Source organism: Salvelinus namaycush, chromosome 11 (genome assembly GCF_016432855.1).
Source record: "Salvelinus namaycush isolate Seneca chromosome 11, SaNama_1.0, whole genome shotgun sequence".
NCBI classification, from domain to species: domain Eukaryota; kingdom Metazoa; phylum Chordata; class Actinopteri; order Salmoniformes; family Salmonidae; genus Salvelinus; species Salvelinus namaycush.
In genome coordinates this window covers 42377336-42404619 of record NC_052317.1, presented here as the reverse complement: position 1 = coordinate 42404619, position 27284 = coordinate 42377336, and the positions used below count along the sequence as shown (strand labels likewise).

General features: G+C 45.4%; 1 protein-coding gene across 1 annotated transcript in view; it reads left to right on the top strand.

Annotated features, from left to right (window-relative positions):
* LOC120056190 (PDZ domain-containing protein GIPC1-like) overlaps positions 1-24233 on the top strand; it is a 56059-nt gene extending 31826 nt beyond the window's left edge. Inside the window, exons 2-6 of the mRNA XM_039004426.1 lie at positions 8424-8609; positions 18625-18805; positions 19340-19452; positions 20755-20836; positions 21593-24233. Coding sequence (XP_038860354.1) covers positions 8424-8609; positions 18625-18805; positions 19340-19452; positions 20755-20836; positions 21593-21744 — 714 coding nt within the window. The 3' untranslated portion in view covers positions 21745-24233. The remainder of the gene's footprint in view (positions 1-8423; positions 8610-18624; positions 18806-19339; positions 19453-20754; positions 20837-21592) is intronic.
* Positions 24234-27284: the final 3051 nt, after the last annotated feature.

Sequence of the window (27284 nt, the reverse complement as noted above, 5' to 3'; positions counted from 1 at the left end):
AGTTGGTAGAGCATGGTGCTTGCACCGCCAGGGTTGTGGGCTCAGTAGGTAGAGCATGGTGCTTGCACCGCCAGGGTTGTGGGCTCAGTAGGTAGAGCATGGTGCTTGCACCGCCAGGGTTGTGGGCTCAGTTGGTAGAGCATGGTGCTTGCACCGCCAGGGTTGTGGGCTCAGTTGGTAGAGCATGGTGCTTGCACCGCCAGGGTTGTGGGCTCAGTTGGTAGAGCATGGTGCTTGCACCGCCAGGGTTGTGGGCTCAGTTGGTAGAGCATGGTGCTTGCACCGCCAGGGTTGTGGGCTCAGTTGGTAGAGCATGGTGCTTGCACCGCCAGGGTTGTGGGTTCCATTCTTCGGGCCACCCATTTCCAAAATGTATGTCATGCGTAGCATATTATGATATATTACATGTTCTGGAGTAGTTCTATTAGTTTTGATAGACCTACATTGTCGGTTCTAGAGTAGTTTTATTTCGGTCTTGAATGAAATCAGACAGACTGTCAGTCCAGGGTTTTTACACCTTCCATGTCCATGTGTTTTACCTCCCTCAGTTCTACCTCCCTCAGTTCTACCTCCCTCAGCTCTAACTCCCTCAGCTCTAACTCCCTCAGCTCTACCTCCCTCAGTTCTACCTCCCTCAGTTCTACCTCCCTCAGCTCTACCTCCCTCAGCTCTAACTCCCTCAGTTCTACCTCCCTCAGTTCTACCTCCCTCAGTTCTACCTCCCTCAGTTCTACCTCCCTCAGTTCTACCTCCCTCAGTTCTAACTCCCTCAGTTCTAACTCCCTCAGTTCTACCTCCCTCAGCTCTAACTCCCTCAGTTCTAGTTCTACCTCCCTCAGTTCTACCTCCCTCAGTTCTAACTCCCTCAGTTCTACCTCCCTTAGTTCTAACTCCCTCAGTTCTAGTTCTACCTCCCTCAGTTCTAACTCCCTCAGTTCTAGTTCTACCTCCCTCAGTTCTACCTCCCTCAGTTCTAGTTCTAGCTCCCTCAGTTCTAGCTCCCTCAGTTCTCGCTCCCTCAGTTCTACCTCCCTTAGTTCTACCTCCCTCAGTTCTAGCCTGTGGGAGAAAGAGGAGGGAGGTGGAGGGAGGAGAGTAGGGATAAGGGAGGAGAGTAAGGAGGTGTGTGTGTTGAGGTGTGTGTGTTGAGGTGTGTGTGTTGAGGTGTGTGTGTGTCAGGAGAGGCAGAGAACATTCTGTGAGAGAGAGATATGAAAGATAAGTGTCAGAGGGAGAGAGCGCGTGAAGGCCCTGATTTCATTGACAGCGTATTCTACGGTTTGTCTCTCCCGTGGCCTTCTGGGTGATGGCCTGACCTGCTACATTAGAACAGGTAGGTAGGCACCACTATCTCACAATTAAAATCTGTTGAATTTTAATGAACCTCTAATTGTGTGAGAGAGAGAAGAGCTAGAGAAAGGAAGAGAAGAGAGAGAGACAGGAAGAGAAGAGAGAGAGACAGGAAGAGAAGAGAGAGAGAGACAGGAAGAGAAGAGAGAGAGACAGGAAGATAAGAGAGAGAGACAGGAAGATAAGAGAGAGAGAGACAGGAAGATAAGAGAGAGAGAGACAGGAAGATAAGAGAGAGAGAGACAGGAAGATAAGAGAGAGAGAGACAGGAAGAGAATAGAGAGAGAGACAGGAAGAGAAGAGAGAGAGACAGGAAGAGAAGAGAGAGAGACAGGAAGAGAAGAGAGAGAGAGACAGGAAGAGAAGAGAGAGAGAGACAGGAAGAGAAGAGAGAGAGACAGGAAGAGAAGAGAGAGAGACAGGAAGAGAAGAGAGAGAGAGACAGGAAGAGAAGAGAGAGAGACAGGAAGAGAAGAGAGAGAGACAGGAAGAGAAGAGAGAGAGACAGGAAGAGAAGAGAGAGAGACAGGAAGAGAAGAGAGAGAGACAGGAAGAGAAGAGAGAGAGAGACAGGAAGAGAAGAGAGAGAGACAGGAAGAGAAGAGAGAGAGACAGGAAGAGAAGAGAGAGAGACAGGAAGATAAGAGAGAGACAGGAAGATAAGAGAGAGAGAGAGAGGAAGAGAATAGAGAGAGACAGGAAGATAATAGAGAGAGAGACAGGAAGATAAGAGAGAGAGACAGGAAGAGAAGAGAGAGAGAGACAGGAAGAGAAGAGAGAGAGACAGGAAGAGAAGAGAGAGAGAAAGGAAGAGAGAGAGAGACAGGAAGAGAAGAGAGAGAGAGACAGGAAGAGAAGAGAGAGAGAGACAGGAAGAGAAGAGAGAGAGAGACAGGAAGAGAATAAAGAGAGACAGGAAGAGAAGAGAGAGAGACAGGAAGAGAAGAGAGAGACAGGAAGAGAAGAGAGAGAGAGACAGGAAGAGAAGAGAGAGAGACAGGAAGATAAGAGAGAGACAGGAAGAGAAGAGAGAGAGAGACAGGAAGAGAAGAGAGAGACAGGAAGAGAAGAGAGAGAGAGACAGGAAGAGAAGAGAGAGAGAGACAGGAAGAGAAGAGAGAGACAGGAAGAGAAGAGAGAGACAGGAAGAGAAGAGAGAGAGAGACAGGAAGAGAAGAGAGAGAGAGACAGGAAGAGAAGAGAGAGAGAGACAGGAAGAGAAGAGAGAGAGACAGGAAGAGAAGAGAGAGAGAGACAGGAAGAGAAGAGAGAGAGAGAGACAGGAAGAGAAGAGAGAGAGAGACAGGAAGAGAAGAGAGAGACAGGAAGAGAAGAGAGAGAGAGACAGGAAGAGAAGAGAGAGACAGGAAGAGAAGAGAGAGACAGGAAGAGAAGAGAGAGACAGGAAGATAAGAGAGAGACAGGAAGAGAAGAGAGAGAGAGACAGGAAGAGAAGAGAGAGACAGGAAGAGAAGAGAGAGAGAGACAGGAAGAGAAGAGAGAGAGAGACAGGAAGAGAAGAGAGAGAGAGACAGGAAGAGAAGAGAGAGACAGGAAGAGAAGAGAGAGAGAGACAGGAAGAGAAGAGAGAGAGAGACAGGAAGAGAAGAGAGAGACAGGAAGAGAAGAGAGAGAGAGACAGGAAGAGAAGAGAGAGAGAGACAGGAAGAGAAGAGAGAGAGAGACAGGAAGAGAAGAGAGAGAGACAGGAAGAGAAGAGAGAGAGACAGGAAGAGAAGAGAGAGAGACAGGAAGAGAAGAGAGAGAGACAGGAAGAGAAGAGAGAGAGAGAGACAGGAAGAGAAGAGTGAGAGACAGGAAGAGAAGAGAGAGACAGGAAGAGAAGAGAGAGACAGGAAGAGAAGAGAGAGCGACAGGAAGAGAAGAGAGAGAGAGACAGGAAGAGAAGAGAGAGAGACAGGAAGAGAAGAGAGAGAGACAGGAAGAGAAGAGTGAGAGACAGGAAGAGAAGAGAGAGAGACAGGAAGAGAAGAGAGAGAGACAGGAAGAGAAGAGAGAGACAGGAAGAGAAGAGAGAGACAGGAAGAGAAGAGAGAGACAGGAAGAGAAGAGAGAGAGACAGGAAGAGAAGAGAGAGAGACAGGAAGAGAAGAGTGAGAGACAGGAAGAGAAGAGTGAGAGACAGGAAGAGAAGAGAGAGAGACAGGAAGAGAAGAGAGAGAGACAGGAAGAGAAGAGTGAGAGAAAGGAAGAGAAGAGAGAGAGACAGGAAGAGAAGAGAGAGAGACAGGAAGAGAAGAGTGAGAGACAGGAAGATAAGAGAGAGAGAGACAGGAAGAGAAGAGAGAGAGAAAGGAAGAGAAGAGAGAGAGACAGGAAGAGAAGAGAGAGAGAGACAGGAAGAGAAGAGAGAGAGAGACAGGAAGAGAAGAGAGTGAGAGACAGGAAGAGAAGAGAGTGAGAGACAGGAAGAGAAGAGAGTGAGAGACAGGAAGAGAAGAGAGAGACAGGAAGAGAAGAGAGAGAGACAGGAAGAGAAGAGAGAGAGAGACAGGAAGAGAAGAGAGAGAGAGACAGGAAGAGAAGAGAGAGACAGGAAGAGAAGAGAGAGAGACAGGAAGAGAAGAGAGAGAGACAGGAAGAGAAGTGAGAGAGACAGGAAGAGAAGTGAGAGAGACAGGAAGAGAAGAGAGAGAGAGACAGGAAGAGAAGAGTGAGAGACAGGAAGAGAAGAGAGAGACAGGAAGAGAAGAGAGAGACAGGAAGAGAAGAGAGAGAGACAGGAAGAGAAGAGAGAGAGAGACAGGAAGAGAAGAGAGAGAGAGACGGGAAGAGAAGAGAGAGAGAGACGGGAAGAGAAGAGAGAGAGAGACGGGAAGAGAAGAGAGAGAGAGACGGGAAGAGAAGAGAGAGACAGGAAGAGAAGAGAGAGAGACAGGAAGAGAAGTGAGAGAGACAGGAAGAGAAGAGAGAGAGAGACAGGAAGTGAAGAGAGAGAGAGACAGGAAGAGAAGAGTGAGAGACAGGAAGAGAAGAGAGAGAGACAGGAAGAGAAGAGAGAGAGAGACAGAGAGACAGGAAGAGAAGAGAGAGAGACAGGAAGAGAAGAGAGAGAGACAGGAAGAGAAGAGAGAGACAGGAAGAGAAGAGAGAGACAGGAAGAGAAGAGAGAGAGACAGGAAGAGAAGAGAGAGAGAGACAGGAAGAGAAGAGAGAGAGAGACAGGAAGAGAAGAGAGAGAGAGACAGGAAGAGAAGAGAGAGAGAGACAGGAAGAGAAGAGAGAGACAGGAAGAGAAGAGAGAGAGACAGGAAGAGAAGTGAGAGAGACAGGAAGAGAAGTGAGAGAGACAGGAAGAGAAGAGAGAGAGAGACAGGAAGTGAAGAGAGAGAGAGACAGGAAGAGAAGAGTGAGAGACAGGAAGAGAAGAGAGAGAGACAGGAAGAGAAGAGAGAGAGAGACAGAGAGACAGGAAGAGAAGAGAGAGAGACAGGAAGAGAAGAGAGAGAGACAGGAAGAGAAGAGAGAGAGACAGGAAGAGAAGAGAGAGACAGGAAGAGAAGAGAGAGAGACAGGAAGAGAAGAGAGAGAGACAGGAAGAGAAGAGAGAGAGACAGGAAGAGAAGAGAGAGAGACAGGAAGAGAAGAGAGAGAGACAGGAAGAGAAGAGTGAGAGACAGGAAGAGAAGAGAGAGAGAGACAGGAAGAGAAGAGAGAGAGAGGAAGATAAGAAAGAGACAGGAAGAGAAGAGAGAGAGACAGGAAGAGAAGAGAGAGAGACAGGAAGAGAAGAGAGAGAGACAGGAAGAGAAGAGAGAGAGACAGGAAGAGAAGAGAGAGAGAGACAGGAAGAGAAGAGAGAGAGACAGGAAGAGAAGAGAGAGAGACAGGAAGAGAAGAGAGAGAGACAGGAAGAGAAGAGTGAGAGACAGGAAGAGAAGAGAGAGAGACAGGAAGAGAAGAGAGAGAGACAGGAAGAGAAGAGAGAGAGACAGGAAGAGAAGAGAGAGAGACAGGAAGAGAAGAGAGAGAGACAGGAAGAGAAGAGAGAGACAGGAAGAGAAGAGAGAGACAGGAAGAGAAGAGAGAGAGACAGGAAGAGAAGAGAGAGAGACAGGAAGAGAAGAGAGAGAGACAGGAAGAGAAGAGAGAGAGACAGGAAGAGAAGAGTGAGAGACAGGAAGAGAAGAGAGAGAGAGACAGGAAGAGAAGAGAGAGAGACAGGAAGAGAAGAGAGAGACAGGAAGAGAAGAGTGAGAGACAGGAAGAGAAGAGAGAGAGACAGGAAGAGAAGAGAGAGAGAGACAGGAAGAGAAGAGAGAGAGACAGGAAGAGAAGAGAGAGAGACAGGAAGAGAAGAGAGAGAGACAGGAAGAGAAGAGAGAGAGACAGGAAGAGAAGAGTGAGAGACAGGAAGAGAAGAGAGAGAGACAGGAAGAGAAGAGAGAGAGACAGGAAGAGAAGAGAGAGAGAGACACGAATCAAACCTTTATATTTTCTAATGTACTGTACCTGTGAATGGCCCAGCCTCCTTCACTTTATTCCCACCCCTTCTCTCCTATCTCTCTCGCTCTTTCTTTCCCTCTCTCTGTCTTTAACTCCACCCTCTCTCTCTCTCTCTCTCTCTAATACTCCACCCTCTCTCTCTCTGCCCCCCCCCCCCCAATCCTGTTATTTTATACTCTTGTAACCAGAGGCAACCCTTGCTTGTGTCAGTGTGAGTCAGCTGATGTGTGTGAAGTGAGGAGTAGAGTAGAGCAGAGCAGAGCAGTGTTTTGTGCCTGTTGGTACACAACCAAAGAGGCTTAACAAGGAAGCAGCCAACCAGAGATGTGTCCCAAATGTCACCCTTTTCCCTGTAAAGAGGCCAAGGGGCCGTAGTAGTGCACTATATAGGGAATAGGGCCCTGGTCTACAGTAGTGCACTATATAGGGAATAGGTTACTAACCCCAAATATATGTTACCTCTGAAATAGAGGACCCATAGCCTGGTGTCTACCAAATATATGGATTGTTGATAAGATAGTGGGAAAATGGTGCAGAGGTCAGGTCAAGGTCAGCCTGTCACAAGTGTGTTATTAATAAAAAAATAAAAATTAAGGTAAGACAAGTGTGATGTCAACATGCGTTGCGTATTATCGATGCGGTGCACATTCGCGAAAAAGGACTGTCGTTGCTCCAACGTGTACCTAACCATAAACATCAATGCCTTTCTTAAAATCAATACACAGAAGTATATATTTTTAAAACTGCATATTTAGCTAAAAGAAATCCAGGTTAGCAGGCAATATTAACCAGGTGAAATTGTGTCACTTTTCTTGCGTTCATTGCACGCAGAGTCAGGGTATATGCAACAGTTTGGGCCGCCTGGCTCGTTGCAAACTAATTTGCCAGAATTTTACGTAATTCTGACATAACATTGAAGGTTGTACAATGTAACAGGAATATTTAGACTTATGGTTGCCACCCGTAATAAACGTTTTGTTTTCAAGATGATAGTTTCCGGATTCGACCATATTAATGACCAAAGGCTCGTATTTCTGTGTGTTATTATGTTATAATTAAGTCTATGATTTGATATTTGATAGAGCAGTCTGACTGAGCGGTGGTAGGCAGCAGCAGGCTCGTAAGCATTCATTCAAACAGCACTTTCCTGCGTTTGCCAGCAGCTCTTCACAATGCTTCATGCATTGAGCTGTTTATGACTTCAAGCCTATCAACTGTCTCTCACCAAACCCTGTTCATTAATCTGTCTGTCTCTCCCCAGATCCTGTTCATTAATCTGTCTGTCTCTCACCAGACCCTGTTCATTAATCTGTCTGTCTCTCACCAGACCCTGTTCATTAATCTGTCTGTCTCTCTCCCCAGATCCTGTTCATTAATCTGTCTGTCTCTCCCCAGATCCTGTTCATTAATCTGTCTGTCTCTCCCCAGATCCTGTTCATTAATCTGTCTGTCTCTCCCCAGACCCTGTTCATTAATCTGTCTGTCTCTCCCCAGATCCTGTTCATTAATCTGTCTGTCTCTCTCTCACCAGACCCTGTTCATTAATCTGTCTGTCTCTCCCCAGATCCTGTTCATTAATCTGTCTGTCTCTCCCCAGACCCTGTTCATTAATCTGTCTGTCTCTCCCCAGATCCTGTTCAATAATCTGTCTGTCTCTCACCAGACCCTGTTCAATAATCTGTCTCTCTCCCCAGACCCTGTTCAATAATATGTCTGTCTCTCACCAGACCCTGTTCAATAATCTGTCTGTCTCTCCCCAGACCCTGTTCAATAATCTGTCTGTCTCTCACTAGACCCTGTTCAATAATCTGTCTCTCTCCCCAGACCCTGTTCAATAATCTGTCTGTCTCTCACCAGACCCTGTTCATTAATCTGTCTGTCTCTCCCCAGACCCTGTTCATTAATCTGTCTGTCTCTCACCAAACCCTGTTCATTAATCTGTCTGTCTCTCACCAAACCCTGTTCAATAATCTGTCTGTCTCTCACCAAACCCTGTTCAATAATCTGTCTGTCTCTCCCCATATGCTGTTCATTAATCTGTCTGTCTCTCCACAGACCCTGTTCATTAATCTGTCTGTCTGTCTCTCCCCAGATCCTGTTCATTAATCTGTCTGTCTGTCTCTCCCCAGACCCTGTTTATTAATCTGTCTGTCTCTCCCCAGATCCTGTTCATTAATCTGTCTGTCTGTCTCTCCCCAGACCCTGTTTATTAATCTGTCTGTCTGTCTCTCTCTCCCCAGACCCTGTTCATTAATCTGTCTGTCTGTCTGTCTCTCCACAGACCCTGTTCATTAATCTGTCTGTCTGTCTGTCTCTCCCCAGACCCTGTTCATTAATCTGTCTCTCTCCCCAGACCCTGTTCATTAATCTGTCTCTCTCTCCCCAGACCCTGTTAATTAATCTGTCTGTCTGTCTGTCTCTCCCCAGACCCTGTTCATTAATCTGTCTGTCTGTCTGTCTCTCCCCAGACCCTGTTCATTAATCTGTCTCTCTCCCCAGACCCTGTTCATTAATCTGTCTGTCTGTCTCTCTCTCCCCAGACCCTGTTTATTAATCTGTCTGTCTCTCACCAGACCCTGTTCATTAATCTGTCTCTCTCTCCCCAGATCCTGTTCTGTACATTGAACACCCATAAGATCGACATGGAGAAGCTGCTTGGTGGTCAGATCGGCCTGGAGGACTTTATATTCGCCCACATTAAGGCGATTAAGAAGGAGGTGGAGGTGTTTAAGTCCGAGGACGCCCTGGGACTCACCATCACAGATAACGGGGCGGGATACGCCTTCATCAAGGTATGTAGGAGTTCATCTGTTTATACGATCGTCCGTCCGTCTGTCTCTCCCTCCCCAGATCCTGTTCACTTTATCCGTCTGTCTGTCTATCGTCTACCAATAATCTATCAGTCAATCAATCTAATAGATTAAATCAATGCAATCAATCAATTGATTCAATTGTATCTCATATATTATACAGTGGTTGAATCGTTAAAGGCCCAGTGCAGTCAAAAACTATACCGATACAGGGTTATGATGCAGACACGGGAGGCAGATGGTTCAAGTCAGGAAGTACAGAGTGGCAGGAGGGCTCAGTGTCAGGGCAGGCTGAATGGTCAGGCAGGAGGGCTCAGTGTCAGGGCAGGCTGAATGGTCAGGCAGGCGGGCTCAGTGTCAGGGCAGGCTGAATGGTCAGGCAGGAGGGCTCAGTGTCAGGGCAGGCAGAATGGTCAGGCAGGAGGGCTCAGTGTCAGGGCAGGCAGAATGGTCAGGCAGGAGGGCTCAGTGTCAGGGCAGGCTGAATGGTCAGGCAGGAGGGCTCAGTGTCAGGGCAGGCAGAATGGTCAGGCAGGCGGGCTCAGTGTCAGGGCAGGCTGAATGGTCAGGCAGGAGGGCTCAGTGTCAGGGCAGGCTGAATGGTCAGGCAGGAGGGCTCAGTGTCAGGGCAGGCTGAATGGTCAGGCAGGAGGGCTCAGTGTCAGGGCAGGCTAAGGTCAGAACCGGGAGGACTAGAACAGACTTGGAAAAAGCAGGAGCACAGAAAAACACGCTGGTTGACTTGGCATGACAAGACGAACCGGCAACAAACAAACAGAGAACACAGGACTAAATACCCTGGGAATAATGGGGAACACGGGGGACACCTGGAGGTGACTGGAGACAATCACAAAGACAGGTGAAACAGATCAAGGTGTGACAAAAACATGATTTTCATGCATTTTATATACTGTACATTTTCCACACTATGAGGTTGGAATAACACTGTGAAATTGTCCCACTCAGAACCTCTCTGCCAATAACAACTATGTTCCCTCCCCACTCAGAACCTCTCTGCCAATAACAGCTATGTTCCCTCCCCACTCAGACCCTCTCTGCCAATAACAGCTATGTTCCCTCCCCACTCAGAACCTCTCTGCCAATAACAGCTATGTTCCCTCCCCACTCAGACCCTCTCTGCCAATAACAGCTATGTTCCCTCCCACTCAGAACCTCTCTGCCAATAACAGCTAGGTTCCCTCCCCACTCAGACCCTCTCTGCCAATAACAGCTATGTTCCCTCCCCACTCAGACCCTCTCTGCCAATAACAGCTATGTTCCCTCCCACTCAGAACCTCTCTGCCAATAACAGCTATGTTCCCTCCCCACTCAGACCCTCTCTGCCAATAACAGCTAGGTTCCCTCCCCACTCAGACCCTCTCTGCCAATAACAGCTAGGTTCCCTCCCCACTCAGACCCTCTCTGCCAATAACAGCTAGGTTCCCTCCCCACTCAGACCCTCTCTGCCAATAACAGCTAGGTTCCCTCCCCACTCAGACCCTCTCTGCCAATAACAGCTAGGTTCCCTCCCCACTCAGACCCTCTCTGCCAATAACAGCTATGTTCCCTCCCCACTCAGACCCTCTCTGCCAATAACAGCTATGTTCCCTCCCCACTCAGACCCTCTCTGCCAATAACAGCTATGTTCCCTCCCCACTCAGACCCTCTCTGCCAATAACAGTTATGTTCCCTCCCCATTCAGACCCTCTCTGCCAATAACAGCTAGGTTCCCTCCCACTCAGACCCTCTCTGCCAATAACAGTTATGTTCCCTCCCCACTCAGAATCTCTCTGCCAATAACAGCTAGGTTCCCTCCCACTCAGACCCTCTCTGCCAATAACAACTATGTTCCCTCCCCACTCAGATCCTCTCTGCCAATAACAGCTAGGTTCCCTCCCCACTCAGAACCTCTCTGCCAATAACAGCTAGGTTCCCTCCCCACTCAGACCCTCTCTGCCAATAACAGCTAGGTTCCCTCCCCACTCAGACCCTCTCTGCCAATAACAGCTAGGTTCCCTCCCACTCAGACCCTCTCTGCCAATAACAGCTATGTTCCCTCCCCACTCAGACCCTCTCTGCCAATAACAGCTAGGTTCCCTCCCCACTCAGACCCTCTCTGCCAATAACAGTTATGTTCCCTCCCCACTCAGAATCTCTCTGCCAATAACAGCTAGGTTCCCTCCCCACTCAGACCCTCTCTGCCAATAACAGCTATGTTCCCTCCCCACTCAGACCCTCTATCTGCCAATAACAGTTATGTTCCCTCCCCACTCAGAACCTCTCTGCCAATAACAGCTAGGTTCCCTCCCCACTCAGACCCTCTCTGCCAATGACAGTTATGTTCCCTCCCCACTCAGAACCTCTCTGCCAATAACAGCTATGTTCCCTCCCCACTCAGAACCTCTCTGCCAATAACAGCTATGTTCCCTCCCCACTCAGACCCTCTCTGCCAATAACAGCTATGTTCCCTCCCCACTCTGCCAATAACAGTTATGTTCCCTCCCCACTCTGCCAATAACAGTTATGTTCCCTCCCCACTCTGCCAATAACAGCTAGGTTCCCTCCCCACTCAGACCCTCTCTGCCAATAACAGCTATGTTCCCTCCCACTCAGACCCTCTCTGCCAATAACAGTTATGTTCCCTCCCCACTCAGACCCTCTCTGCCAATAACAGCTATGTTCCCTCCCCACTCAGACCCTCTCTGCCAATAACAGTTATCTTCCCTCCCCACTCAGACCCTCTCTGCCAATAACAGTTATGTTCCCTCCCCACTCAGACCACTCCCAGACAGTCCTAGTAAAATTCTTGCTTGAGAAATGATTAATGATTATTAAAGAGATGCAAGTTTAGTACTCCTTAAGGCCAGAGTTTTCCACCAACGTCTTGCATAGAGAGAGTGAAGGTTTTCCACCAACGTCTTGCATAGAGAGAGTGAAGGTTTTCCACCAACGTCTTGCATAGAGAGAGTGAAGGTTTTCCACCAACGTCTTGCATAGAGAGAGTGAAGGTTTTCCACCAACGTCTTGCATAGAGAGAGTGAAGGTTTTCCACCAACGTCTTGCATAGAGAGAGTGAAGGTTTACCACCAACGTCTTGCATAGAGAGAGTGGAGGTTTTCCACCAACGTCTTGCATAGAGAGAGTGAAGGTTTTCCACCAACGTCTTGCATAGAGAGAGTGAAGGTTTTCCACCAACGTCTTGCATAGAGAGAGTGAAGGTTTTCCACCAACGTCTTGCATAGAGAGAGTGAAGGTTTTCCACCAACGTCTTGCATAGAGAGAGTGAAGGTTTTCCACCAACGTCTTGCATAGAGAGAGTGAAGGTTTTCCACCAACGTCTTGCATCGAGAGAGTGAAGGTTTTCCACCAACGTCTTGCATCGAGAGAGTGAAGGTTTTCCACCAACGTCTTGCATAGAGAGAGTGAAGGTTTTCCACCAACGTCTTGCATCGAGAGAGTGAAGGTTTTCCACCAACGTCTTGCATCGAGAGAGTGAAGGTTTTCCACCAACGTCTTGCATCGAGAGAGTGAAGGTTTTCCACCAACGTCTTGCATAGAGAGAGTGAAGGTTTTCCACCAACGTCTTGCATAGAGAGAGTGAAGGTTTTCCACCAACGTCTTGCATAGAGAGAGTGAAGGTTTTCCACCAACGTCTTGCATCGAGAGAGTGAAACCGATTGCTCCAAGACGCCACCTTGTGTTCGTGAAGCGTCATGTCATCATGACATTTTCAGCGTATTACACACCAGTGATTTACTTTGTGCTTGATAAGGGTTTTGATTAATCAGCGTTTACATTGGACAGATAAGACAGACACCCCACATCAGACAGACACCGCACATCAGACAGACACCCCACATCAGACAGACACCCCACATCAGACAGACACCCCACATCAGACAGACACCCCACATCCGACAGACACCCCACATCCGACAGACACCCCACATCAGACAGACACCCCACATCAGACAGACACCCCACATCAGACAGACACCCCACATCCGACAGACACCCCACATCCGACAGACGCCCCACATCCGACAGACGCCCCACATCAGACAGACGCCCCACATCAGACAGACGCCCCACATCAGACAGACGCCCCACATCAGACAGACACCCCACATCCGACAGACACCCCACATCCGACAGACGCCCCACATCCGACAGACGCCCCACATCAGACAGACGCCCCACATCAGACAGACGCCCCACATCAGACAGACGCCCCACATCAGACAGACACCCCAGGGGACACAAACCTGCTTAGGGACAATGGCTGTGTCCCAAATGGCACCCTATTCCCTATGTAGGGCCCTACATTTGACCAGGGCTATTCCCTATGTAGGGCCCTACATTTGACCAGGGCTATTCCCTATGTAGGGCCCTACATTTGACCAGGGCTATTCCCTATGTAGGGCCCTACATTTGACCAGGGCTATTCCCTATGTAGGGCACTACATTTGACCAGGGCTATTCCCTATGTAGGGCCCTACATTTGACCAGGGCTATTCCCTATGTAGGGCACTACATTTGACCAGGGCTATTCCCTATGTAGGGCCCTACATTTGACCAGGGCTATTCCCTATGTAGGGCACTACATTTGACCAGGGCTATTCCCTATGTAGGGCACAACATTTGACCAGGGCTATTCCCTATGTAGGGCACAACATTTGACCAGGGCTATTCCCTATGTAGGGCACAACATTTGACCAGGGCTATTCCCTATGTAGGGCACTACATTTGACCAGGGCTATTCCCTATGTAGGGCACTACATTTGACCAGGGCTATTCCCTATGTAGGGCACTACATTTGACCAGGGCTATTCCCTATGTAGGGCACTACATTTGACCAGGGCTATTCCCTATGTAGGGCACAACATTTGACCAGGGCTATTCCCTATGTAGGGCACAACATTTGACCAGGGCTATTCCCTATGTAGGGCACAACATTTGACCAGGGCTATTCCCTATGTAGGGCACAACATTTGACCAGGGCTATTCCCTATGTAGGGCACTACATTTGACCAGGGCTATTCCCTATGTAGGGCACTACATTTGACCAGGGCTATTCCCTATGTAGGGCACTACATTTGACCAGGGCTATTCCCTATGTAGGGCCCTATATTTGACCAGGGCTATTCCCTATGTAGGGCCCTACATTTGACCAGGGCTATTCTCTATGTAGGGCCCTACATTTGACCAGGGCTATTCCCTATGTAGGGCACTACATTTGACCAGGGCCCATAGTAATAGTGGATATTCTGAAGTGGTATGCAGGGAGCTGGTCGTTGATGAGGGTTTAGTGAGTGAGAAACTCCCTCTCACAATTCAACGGCTCAGACACAAGATGTATGTGGCAGGGTCTACAGACAACCACGGATTACAAAAAGAAAACCAGCCCCGTCGCGGACACCGACATCTTGCTCCCGGACAAGCTAAGCACCTTCTTCGCCCGCTTTGACGATAATACAGTGCCTCCGCTACCAAGGACTGCGGGCTCTCCTTCTCCGTGGCCGACGTGTGTAAGACATTTAAACGTGTTATACCCTCGCAAGGATCCCAGACGGGATCCCTAGCTGCGTTCTCAGAGCATGTGCAGACCAGCTGGCTGGTGTGTTTACGGACATATTCAATCTCTCCTTATCCCAGTCTGCTGTCCCCACTTGCTCCTGTACTCTCTGTTCACCCATGATTGCGTGGCCAAGCACGCCTCCAACTCATTCATCAAGTTTGCAGACGACACAACAGTAGGAGGCCTGATTACCAACAATGACGAGACAGCATACAGGGAGGAGGTGAGGGCCCTGGGAATGTGGTGCCAGGAAAATAACCTCTCACTCAACGTCAACAAAACTAAGGAGATGATCATGGACTTCTGGAAACAGCAGAGGGAGCACGCCTCTATCCACATCGATGGGACCGCAGTGGAGAAGGTGGAAAGCTTCAAGTTCCTTGGCGTACACATCACTGACAAACTGAAATGGTCCACCCACACAGACAGTTTGGTGAAGAAGACGCAGCAGCGCCTCTTCAACCTCAGGAGGCTGAAGAAATGTGGCTTGGACCCTAAGACCCTCACAAACTTTTACAGATGCATCATTGAGAGCAACCTGTCGTCTGTATCACCGCCTGGTACGGCAACTGCACCGCTCGCAAACCGCAGGGCTCTCCAGAGGGAGGTACGGTCTGCCCAACGCATCACCGGGGGCAAACTACCTGCCCTCCAGGACACCTACAGCACCCGATGTCACAGGAAGGCTGAAAAGATAATCAAGGACATCAACCACCCGAGCCACGTCCTGTTCACCCCGAGCTGGGACCGAGAGACTGAAAAACAGGTTCTATGTCAAGGCCATCAGACTGTTAAATAGCCATCACTAGCCGGCTACCACCATGTTACTCAACCCTGCACCTTAGAGGCTGCTGCCCTATATACATAGACATGGAATCACTGGGCACAGGGGAACATTAGACCTCTACATTATACCTTGATATAAAGGTACAGGGGACCATTAGACCATATTATACCTTGATATAAAGGTACAGGGGACCATTAGACCATATTATACCTTGATATTAAGGTACAGGGGACCATTAGACCATATTATACCTTGATATAAAGGTACAGGGGACCATTAGACCATATTATACCTTGATATAAAGGTACAGGGGAACATTAGACCTCTACATTATACCTTGATATAAAGGTACAGGGGAACATTAGACCTCTACATTATACCTTGATATAAAGGTACAGGGGAACATTAGACCTCATTATACCTTGATATAAAGGTACAGGACTTTAATAATGTTTACATACTGCTTTACTCATCTCATATGTATATATTGTATTCTACTGTATTTTAGTCAATCCCACTCCAACATTTCTCATCCTTATAATAATATATTTCTTAATTCCATTCTTTTACTTTTAGATTTGTGTGTATTGTTGTGAATTGCTAGATATTACTGCACTGTTGGAGCTAGAAACACAAGCATTTCGCTACTAGACCTGCAATAACACCTGCTAAATATGTGTTTGTGACAAATAAAATGTGATTTGATTTTAGTCAGTCTCAGCAGAATCAGCCTGTATTAAATGGATAATTAATATTCACACAGCAACCAAAACCCATCCGGCACAGAACGGATGCTCCTAAATTAGGAGATAAATCTGCATTGCAAATATCTGTTCTTTATTTAAACTCTCTGAAGCCTCTCATTATCAAAGAGAAGCCTTTCAACTTCTCATTTATAGGACGTTTCTTGAAGCCAGTTGTTTTACTAATCTTTTTTTCGGGGTTTCACCTGTAAAGGATAAATCAAACAACACACTGTAGCGTCATTAATTTGTTCTAACTGATTGTAGTTAGAACTTTAAAACATATTTCAGACGTAGTTTTTGTCTGAAATCAAAGAAGGCAAAAAGGTATGATTGTAACTGACAATTAACCTGTAACTCTATGTCGTTGTTTTTTTGTGTTTGAATTGTTTACGTGTTCGCTATGCGGGGGAACGATAAGACAAGCGGAACTAAGAACTGTTGTAACGGGGATTATTATCGTAGTAACACACCTGTGGAGCAAAGGCAAACCCGCGCTGTGTTAGCTACGTTTTCATGTCTTCGGGTGTAGTTCGTAAAGGTTGAAGTGTGTATGTTAGGATGGTAACGTTATAATAATTAAGGTTGAAGTGTGTATGTTAGGATGGTAACGTTATAATAATTAAGGTTGAAGCGTGTATGTTAGGATGGTAACGTTATAATAATTAAGGTTGAAGTGTGTATGTTAGGATGGTAACGTTATAATAATTAAGGTTGAAGTGTGTATGTTAGGATGGTAACGTTATAATAATTAAGGTTGAAGTGTGTATGTTAGGATGGTAACGTTATAATAATTAAGGTTGAAGTGTGTATGTTAGGATGGTAACGTTATAATAATTAAGGTTGAAGTGTGTATGTTAGGATGGTAACGTTATAATAATTAAGGTTGAAGTGTGTATGTTAGGATGGTAACGTTATAATAATTAAGGTTGAAGTGTGTATGTTAGGATGGTAACGTTATAATAATTAAGGTTGAAGCGTGTATGTTAGGATGGTAACGTTATAATAACTAAGGGTGAAGTGTGAATTCATGCCAGGAATAATAAGTGTGAAGTTGTTGATTTCCTCCCTTCTGTAATAAGCAGCCAATTTTTTTCCTTTATTCATGTGTTTAATCTGATAGAGTTATACCAAGCGAATAAGTCACTCGTAAGATAAGAAGGTTGTAAGAGTGTGCTTAACTGTATTTTAATTTACTTTATAGTTCTCACGGAAGGTGATAATTCTGACTAAAACTACAGAATAAAGCCACCAGATAAAATGAAGGAACGGTTGTGCTCGTGGTTACTGGAGGGACAGTGATAATGTCAACATTTGGCTTTTGATCTCTCTCTCTCTCTTTCTCTCCAACTCTCTCTCTCTCTCTCTCTCTCTCTCTCTCTCTCTCTCTCTCTCTCTCTCTCTCTCTCTCTCTCTCTCTCTCTCTCCAACTCTCTCTCTGTCTCTCTCTCTTCCTCTATCTATCTATCTCTCTCTCTCTCTCTCTCTCTCTCTCTCTCTCTCTCTCTTTCTCTCCAACTCTCTCTCTGTCTCTCTCTCTTCCTCTATCTATCTATCTCTCTCTCTCTCTCTCTCTCTTTCTCTCTCTCTATCTCTCTCTCTTTCTCTCCAACTCTCTCTCTGTCTCTCTCTCTTCCTCTATCTATCTATCTCTCTTTCTCTGTCTCTCTATCTATCTCTTCCTGTCTCTCTCTGTCTCTCTATCTTCCTCTATCTATCTCTATCTCTCCAACCCTCTCCAACTCTCTCGCTCGCTCTAATATACTTTATTGACATGGCAAGTAAAATTACTTACATTGTCAAAGTATACATTTAACAAAAATGGTGTGACCAACAGCAATAATAATAGTAGTAGTGGAAATGGGATTACCAGCAACTACAACAACAATATTAATGAGAATAACAATACATTAAATCAATAGTAGTAGACCAGTCTCAACATGACTGAGAAGACACATGATGTGGTATGAAACACAAAACAAACAAAAACACATTACATTGCACTTTTCAGTGGCTGTCCCTCAGGTTGTGGCAGGAGGACATATATTTGGCTGCCAAAACACATTTTCACCCAATAAATATGATATTTTTTCTTCATCTTTTATAGTTTCAAATTCTTTGTACTGGATGATAATTTGGGGAAAGAAAGATTCTCTTCGGTCTGAGTATTTGTCACAGTGTAATAAGCAATGCAGTGTAATAAGCAATGCACAGCCTGTCCTCTCTGGGCAGCCAGGTTTATCTGTGACGACCAGTCTCTATAGCCAGACCGTCCTCTCTGGGCAGCCAGGTTTGTCTGTGATGACCGGTCTCTATAGTCAGACTGTCCTCTCTGGGCAGCCAGGTTTGTCTGTGACGACCGGTCTCTATAGCCAGACTGTCCTTTCTGGGTAGCCAGGTTTGTCTGTGACGACCGGTTTCTATAGCCAGACTGTCCTTTCTGGGTAGCCAGGTTTGTCTGTGACGACCGGTTTCTATAGCCAGACTGTGCTCACTGAGTCTGTACCTAGTCAGTGTTTTCCTGAATAGATAATCAGTCTGCCACCATGTACTGTCTGTTTAGAGACAAATAGCATTGAAGTTTACTTTGTTGTGGTGTCTTTCCAATAGGTTATATATTTTTGCTTTGTGATGATTTGGTTGGGCCAGATGTTCTGAGTGATGTCCTGAGGCTCTATGGGGTTGGTTTGGGTTGGTGAACTGAGCCTCAGAACCAGCTGGCTGTCTGCTGTCCTGAGGCTCTATGGGGTTGGTTTGGGTTGGTGAACTGAGCCTCAGAACCAGCTGGCTGAGGGGGACTCTTCTCTTGTTTCATCTCTTGACATTGAAGGGCTGTGTGATGAAATGTCTTATAGATGTGTCTCTCTCTCTCCCCCGGTCCCCCAACAGCGTATCAAGGAGGGCAGTGTTGTGGACAAGGTGAAGGGGATCTCTGTAGGAGACCACATAGAGTGCATCAACGGGAAGAACATAGTGGGAACACGTCACTACGAGGTGGCTCGCATGCTGAAGGAGCTGCCGAAGGAGCAGAAGTTCACCCTCAAACTGGTGGAGCCCATGAAGGCCTTCGGTGAGTGGACAGCTGGGGACTAGTGTAGGCTTTAACATTTGTAGAGATGAAGGTCTTCTGTGAGGGCATGGGACAAGGGCAGAGGTCTCCAACTCTGTAGGGAGCTGTAGGGTGTGCAGGCACTAACACAACTAATTCTAGTCCAGACGAGCTGTAGTTATCACCCAGAGGTTGATGTGATTCTAGTCCAGATTACCTGTAGTTATCACCCAGAGGTTAATGTGATTCTAGTCCAGACTACCTGTAGTTATCACCCAGAGGTTAATGTGATTCTAGTCCAGACTACCTGTAGTTATCACCCAGAGGTTGATGTGATTCTAGTCCAGACTACCTGTAGTTATCACCCAGAGATTGATGTGATTCTAGTCCAGACTACCTGTAGTTATCACCCAGAGATTGATGTGATTCTTGATGTTTTTGTCACATATATACCAGCCCACTTGTAAAACACATGTGTATGTCAGAGATACATTAGCCACATTTAAAGCATTATCTCCGACACCGTTGACTTGAAGTGTATTATGTGCTGAACAGAGATGCTGGAGCCGAGGTCGAAGGGAGTCAAGCCGGCCAGTGACAATAAGATGGGGACAGGGAGAGGGACTCTGAGACTTCGCTCCAGGGGCCCTGCTACCGTAGAGGAAGTGGTGAGTGTGTATTCATGTCCCCTTACACCCCTCCCAATACCACCCATAACCCCCTTGTGATAGGGGGTTCCCGCTGGTGTTGGGCTAAGCAGTGGTTTGGACAAAGTGATGTAATCGTTATCATTACTGTACAGTGTATTATCTATTACAGTGTATTATCTGTTACTGTACAGTGTATTATCTATTACAGTGTATTATATGTTACTGTACAGTGTATTATATGTTACTGTACAGTGTATTATCTGTTACTATACAGTGCATTATCATTACTGTACAGTGCATTATCTGTTACTGTACAGTATATTATATATTACTGTACAGTGTATTATCTGTTACTATACAGTGTATTATCTGTTACTGTACAGTGTAGTATCTATTACAGTGTATTATCTATTACTGTACAGCGTATTATCTGTTACTGTACAGTGCATTATCATTACTGTACAGCGTATTATCTGTTACTATACAGTGTATTATCTGTTACTGTACAGTGTAGTATCTATTACAGTGTATTATCTATTACTGTACAGCGTATTATCTGTTACTGTACAGTGCATTATCATTACTGTACAGTGCATTATCTGTTACTGTACAGTGTATTATCTGTTACTGTACAGTGTATTATCTGTTACTGTACAGTGCATTATCATTACTGTACAGTGTATTATCTATTACACTATATTATCTGTTACTATACAGTGTATTATCTGTTACTGTACAGTGCATTATCATTACTGTACAGTGTATTATCTATTACAGTGTATTATCTATTACTGTACAGTGTATTATCTATTACTGTACAGTGTATTATCTATTACAGTGTATTATATGTTACTGTACAGTGTATTATCTATTACAGTGTATTATATGTTACTGTACAGTGTATTATCTGTTACTATACAGTGTATTATCTATGACTGTACAGTGCATTATCTGTTACTGTACAGTGTATTATCTATTACAGTGTATTATCTATTACTGTACAGTGTATTATCTATTACTGTACAGTGTATTATCTATTACAGTGTATTATATGTTACTGTACAGTGTATTATCTATTACAGTGTATTATATGTTACTGTACAGTGTATTATCTATTACAGTGTATTATATGTTACTGTACAGTGTATTATCTGTTACTATACAGTGTATTATCTATGACTGTACAGCGTATTATCTGTTACTGTTCAGTGTATTATCTATTACTGTACAGTGTATTATCCATTACAGTGTATTATCTATTACTGTACAGTGTATTATCTGTTACTCAGAGAGGAGTGTGGACTGTCTTGTGTTTTCCAGCCGACAGAGTTTGATGAGAGAGCAGTGCAGAAGGTGGATGACCTACTGGAGACTTACATGGGTATCAGAGATACAGAACTGGGTGAGTACACACACACACACACACACACACACACACGCACACACACGCGCACACACACACACGCACACACACACACACACACACACGCACACACACACGCACACACACGCATACACACACACACACACACACACGCACACACACACACACACACACACACACACACACACACACACACACACACACACACACACACACACACACACACACACACACACACACACACACACACGCAACATTTCAACCACTGAGAGAGTTGTACAAATTTGTGAAAGGTCCCCGAGCTAACTAACCCTCTCCCCCAGTCTCTAGCCGCAACCATGGTGGAGGTGAATCGGAACAAGAAGAACCCTGATGAGTTTAACTAACCCTCTCTCTCCCCCCTCTTCTCTCTCCCCCATCTCCCCTCTCCTCTCTCCTCCCCTCCTCTCCCCTCTCCTCTCCTCTCTCTCTCTCTCCTCTCTCTCCCCCCTCTCCTCTCCCCCCCTCCCCTCTCTCTCCCCCCCTCTCTCCTCTCCCCTCCCCCCTCTCTCCCCGCCCCCCTCTCTCTCCCCCCTCTCTCCTCTCCCCTCTCTCTCCACCCTCTCCTCTCCCCCCTCTCCCCTCTCCTCTCCCCTCTCTCTCCTCTCTCTCTCCCCCCTCATCTCCCCTCTTCCCCCCCCTCTCCTCTCCCCTCTCCCCTGCCCCCATCTCTCCTCTCTCCCCCCCCCCTCTCCCTGCCTCCTCTTCTCTCTCCGTTCCCCCCCCACTCTCTAGCGGCGACCATGGTAGAGGTGGGTCGGGACAAGAAGAACCCTGATGAGTTTGCCATGGCCCTGGACGAGGCCCTCGGAGACTTCGCTTTTCCTGACGAGTTTGTGTTCGACGTCTGGGGCGCTATCGGAGACGCCAAACAGGGACACTTTTAACGTTTTAACTTTCCCCTGATTCCCTAGCCTGGTCCCAGATCTGTTTACAGTTGGCAAGACCTCACAAACAGATCTGGGACCAGGCTACCAATCCCCCTGAGTTCCACATCTCCACATCTTCATCCAGCCATCTGGACAAACACCAGCCAGTAGAGAAAGAGGGTAGAGTGGATTTAGTTAAATTTTTTTAATGGCTCTGTTTTGTAGGGTTAACAGTGTTGCACCCTAAAAAGACAGAATCACTTCAGTCATGTCCCACTCAACCTAGTTTTCTGCTTGTGTCCCAAATGGCACCCCCCATATTCCCTTTATAGTGCACTACCCATAGGGCCCTGGCCAAACGTAGTGCACTATATAGGGATTAGGGTGCTATTTGGGATATACATTTTATGTCCTTTTTCCACAGGTTACAAAAGGTTTCTGATGTCTGAATCACCGCTATAGCACTTGTCTTTAATGACTGGTGAACTGACATTGAGGATCACATACAGTAGACTACTGTATATCAGGGCTTTAATGACTGTATATCAGGGCTTTAAGGACTGTATATCAGGGCTTTAATGACTGTATATCAGGGCTTTAATGACTGTATATCAGGGCTTTAATGACTGTATATCAGGGCTTTAAGGACTGTATATCAGGGCTTTAATGACTGTATATCAGGGCTTTAAGGACTGTATATCAGGGCTTTAAGGACTGTATATCAGGGCTTTAAGGACTGTATATCAGGGCTTTAAGGACTGTATATCAGGGCTTTAATGACTGTATATCAGGGCTTTAATGGCTTTTTAGAATAGTTATTAAAAATGTTGCTGTGGAATCTGAACAGCAACGATGTAGTTATAGTGATGTATTAAATAGCAATACTGTTAAAGCCCCCCCACCCCCTCTACTCCATCAGTAATGCTGTTAAAGACCTCCCCACCCCCGCTACTCCATCACTAATGCTGTTAAAGACCCCCCACCCCCTCTACTCCATCGATAATGCTGTTAAATACCCCCCCACCCCCTCTACTCCATCGATAATGCTGTTAAAGACCCCCCACCCCCTCTACTCCATTGATAATGCTGTTAAATACCCCCCCACCCCCTCTACTCCATCGATAATGCTGTTATTCTACACAGCATTGAGGATATTATGTGTTAAAAACAAGCATCACTAATGATGTTAAAGACCCCCCCACCCTCCTCTACTCCATCACTAATGATGTTAAAGACCTCCCCACCCCCGCTACTCCATCACTAATGCTTTTAAAGACCCCCCACCCCCGCTACTCCATCGATAATGCTTTTAAAGACCCCCCACCTCACCCTCCTCTACTCCATTGATAATGCTTTTAAAGACCCCCCACCTCACCCTCCTCTACTCCATTGATAATGCTTTTAAAGACCCCCCCACCCCACTACTCCATCGATAATGCTGTTAAAGACCCCCCCACCCTCCTCTACTCCATCACTAATGCTATTAAAGACCCCTCCACCCCCTCTACTCCATTGATAATGCTGTTAAAGCCCCCCCACCCCACTACTCCATCGATAATGCTGTTAAAGACCCCCCCACCCTCCTCTACTCCATCGATAATGCTGTTAAAGCCCCCCCACCCTCCTATACTACATCGATAATGCTGTTAAAGACCCCCCACCCCCTCTACTCCATCAATAATGCTTTTAAAGACCCCCCCACCCACTACTCCATCGATAATGCTGTTAAAGACCCCCCCACCCTCCTCTACTCCATCGATAATGCTGTTAAAGACCCCCCCACCCTCCTCTACTCCATCACTAATGCTGTTAAAGACCCCTCCACCCCCTCTACTCCATCGATAATGCTGTTAAAGACCCCCCACCCCCTCTACTCCATCGATAATGCTGTTAAAGACCCCCCCCACCCTCCTCTACTCCATCACTAATGCTGTTAAAGACCCCCCACCCCCTCTACTCCATCGATAATGCTGTTAAATACCCCCCCACCCCCTCTACTCCATCGATAATGCTGTTAAAGACCCCCCACCCCCTCTACTCCATTGATAATGCTGTTAAATACCCCCCCACCCCCTCTACTCCATCGATAATGCTGTTATTCTACACAGCATTGAGGATATTATGTGTTAAAAACAAGCCTGGGCTTTGGACCATAAGACTATGCCTGTGACTGACATAGTGACTGATATAGGGACTGATAGTGACTGATATAATGTGATATAATGTCTGATATAGTGACTGATATAATGACTGATATAGTGACTGATATAGTAGTGACTGATATAGTGACTGATATAATGGCTGATATAATGAATGATATAGTGACTGATATAGTAGTGACGATATAGTGACTGATATAATGGCTGATATAATGTCTGATATAGTGACTGATATAGTAGTGACGATATAGTGACTGATATAATGGCTGATATAATGTCTGATATAGTGACTGATATAGTAGTGACTGATATAGTGACTGATATAGTAGTGACTGATATAATGACTGATATAGTAGTGACTGATATAGTGACTGATCTAGTGACTGATATAGTAGTGACTGATATAGTGACTGATATAGTGACTGATATAATGGCTGATATAATGACTGATATAGTGACTGATATAGTAGTGACTGATATAGTGACTGATATAATGGCTGATATAATGACTGATATAGTGACTGATATAATGACTGATATAGTGACTGATATAGTAGTGACTCATATAGTGACTGATATAATGGCTGATATAATGACTGTTATAGTGAATGATATAATGACTGATATAGTAGTGACTGATATAGTAGTGACTGATATAGTGACTGATATAATGACTGATATAGTAGTGACTGATATAGTAGTGACTGATATAATGACTGATATAGTAGTGACTGATATAGTAGTGACTGATATAGTGACTGATATAATGGCTGATATAATGTCTGATATAGTGACTGATATAGTGACTGATATAGTAGTGACTGATCTATTGACTGATATAGTAGTGACTGATATAGTGACTGATATAATGACTGATATAGTAGTGACTGATATAGTAGTGACTGATATAGTGACTGATATAATGACTGATATAGTAGTGACTGATATAGTAGTGACTGATATAGTGACTGATATAATGGCTGATATAATGTCTGATATAGTGACTGATATAGTAGTGACTGATATAGTGACTGATATAGTAGTGACTGATATAATGACTGATATAGTAGTGACTGATATAGTGACTGATCTAGTGACTGATATAGTAGTGACTGATATAGTGACTGATATAATGACTGATATAGTAGTGACTGATATAGTGACTGATATAATGACTGATATAGTGACTGATATAGCACCTTATTCCCCATTATAGTGCGCTATATAGGGATTGGTGTTCCATTTGGGATACACGTGAGGGACAATTAGTACCTGATTGATTTAAAACCAGCAGTTCCTTATCAGAAACACATGTCTGAATCTGTGAGGAACATTGTGGAACTCCAAGTCTTCTAGAGCCTACAGAGGACTTTGATGGGTTTTTATTCTAGCTACGGAGAGAGAACTAACATTCACTTTTCGTATAATGTTTGTTCTACAGGCTGCTTAGTATGTAATTGAACCGTAATAGATAAATACTTCTACTTTATTTTTTATTTGTTCAAATAGAAAATTGTTGACTTGATATTTTAAGCAGGAAAATGTTTTATACCATCTCAAGACCTGGCTCCGCCAACAAGCGAAATTCTCTTTTGGAATTCAGAATTCTCTTTTGGAATTTGGAATTCTCTTTTGGAATTTGGAATTCTCTTTTGGAATTCGGCAGCCATCTTGAAAGGCTATCGAGGTGTCACTGTTGTGGTCAATCGCAATTTAAAAATGTCTTACACTGTTGAAAGAAACTACTGTAGATTGAATTGAAATCAACACACTGAATTTGAATAGTAATTCTTAGTGTAGTATTTGTATTGAGTTGTTTTCTATTGAACACTGCAGCTTCATAGTGTTTTCTGACAATACATAAAGGGATCAATCACTGTTATGTTTGTTAGATTCAAATAAAAATACTGGTTCCTAGCTGAGTGTTGTTTCATTATTCACTACAAAGGAATGAAGGTGTATATATATATATACTGTATATTCCATGCAACAGACACTATTATCCAGAGACTTTCAGTCATCCGTGCATACATTTTACGTATGCACGGAGGGCACGAGCTCTGCCCTGCTGATTGTTCCGACTGAGTGTTCCATATTCTGACTGATTGTTCTGACTGAGTGTTCCATATTCTGACTGATTGTTCTGACTGAGTGTTCCATATTCTGACTGATTGTTCCGACTGAGTGTTCCATATTCTGACTGATTGTTCTGACTGAGTGTTCCATATTCTGACTGATTGTTCTGACTGAGTGTTCCATATTCTGACTGATTGTTCTGACTGAGTGTTCCATATTCTGACTGATTGTTCTGACTGAGTGTTCCATATTCTGACTGATTGTTCCGACTGAGTGTTCCATATTCTGACTGATTGTTCTGACTGAGTGTTCCATATTCTGACTGATTGTTCCGACTGAGTGTTCCATATTCTGACTGATTGTTCTGACTGAGTGTTCCATATTCTGACTGATTGTTCCGACTGAGTGTTCCATATTCTGACTGATTGTTCCGACTGAGTGTTCCATATTCTGACTGATTGTTCCGTGTTCTGACTGATTGTTCTGACTGAGTGTTCCATATTCTGACTGATTGTTCTGACTGAGTGTTCCATATTCTGACTGATTGTTCTGACTGAGTGTTCCATATTCTGACTGATTGTTCCGACTGAGTGTTCCGTGTTCTGACTGAGTGTTCCGTGTTCTGCACACTCTTCATACAGTTTGTCAAGCACATGATAATATTCTCAACCATCAGACTATGCTTCATTTTTATCAGTTGTATAAACATATAGCCTATGAGTGGAAATATTTTTTTATTTAGAAGGGCCTGCAAAAAAACGTAATCCATAGTCTGCACTGGAATAGCGAATGGAGGTTACATGTAAGTCAAATCAAATGTATTTATAAAGCCCTTCTTACATTTAAGTCATTTAGCAGACGCTCTTATCCAGAGCGACTTACAAATTGGAAAGTTCATACATATTCATCCTGGTCCCCCCGTGGGGAATGAACCCACAACCCTGGCGTTGCAAGCGCCATGCTCTACCAACTGAGCCACACGGGACCATCAGCTGATATCTCAAAGTGCTGTACAGAAACCCAGCCTAAAACCCCACACATCAAGCAATGCAGGTGTCGAAGCACGGTGGCTGGGAAAAACTCCCTAGAAAGGCCAAAACCTAGGAAGAAACCTAGAGAGGAACCAGGCTATGAGGGGTGGCCAGTCCTCTTCTGGCTGTGCCGGGTGGAGATTATAACAACATGGCCAAGATGTTCAAATGTTCATTAATGACCAGCATGGTCAAATAATAATAATCACAGTAGTTGTACGTCTTTAATATGCAAGCATAGTCAGCGAGGCCATAAGGCTAGGGGTGACGTCACTCAGAGCGAGTGACGTCA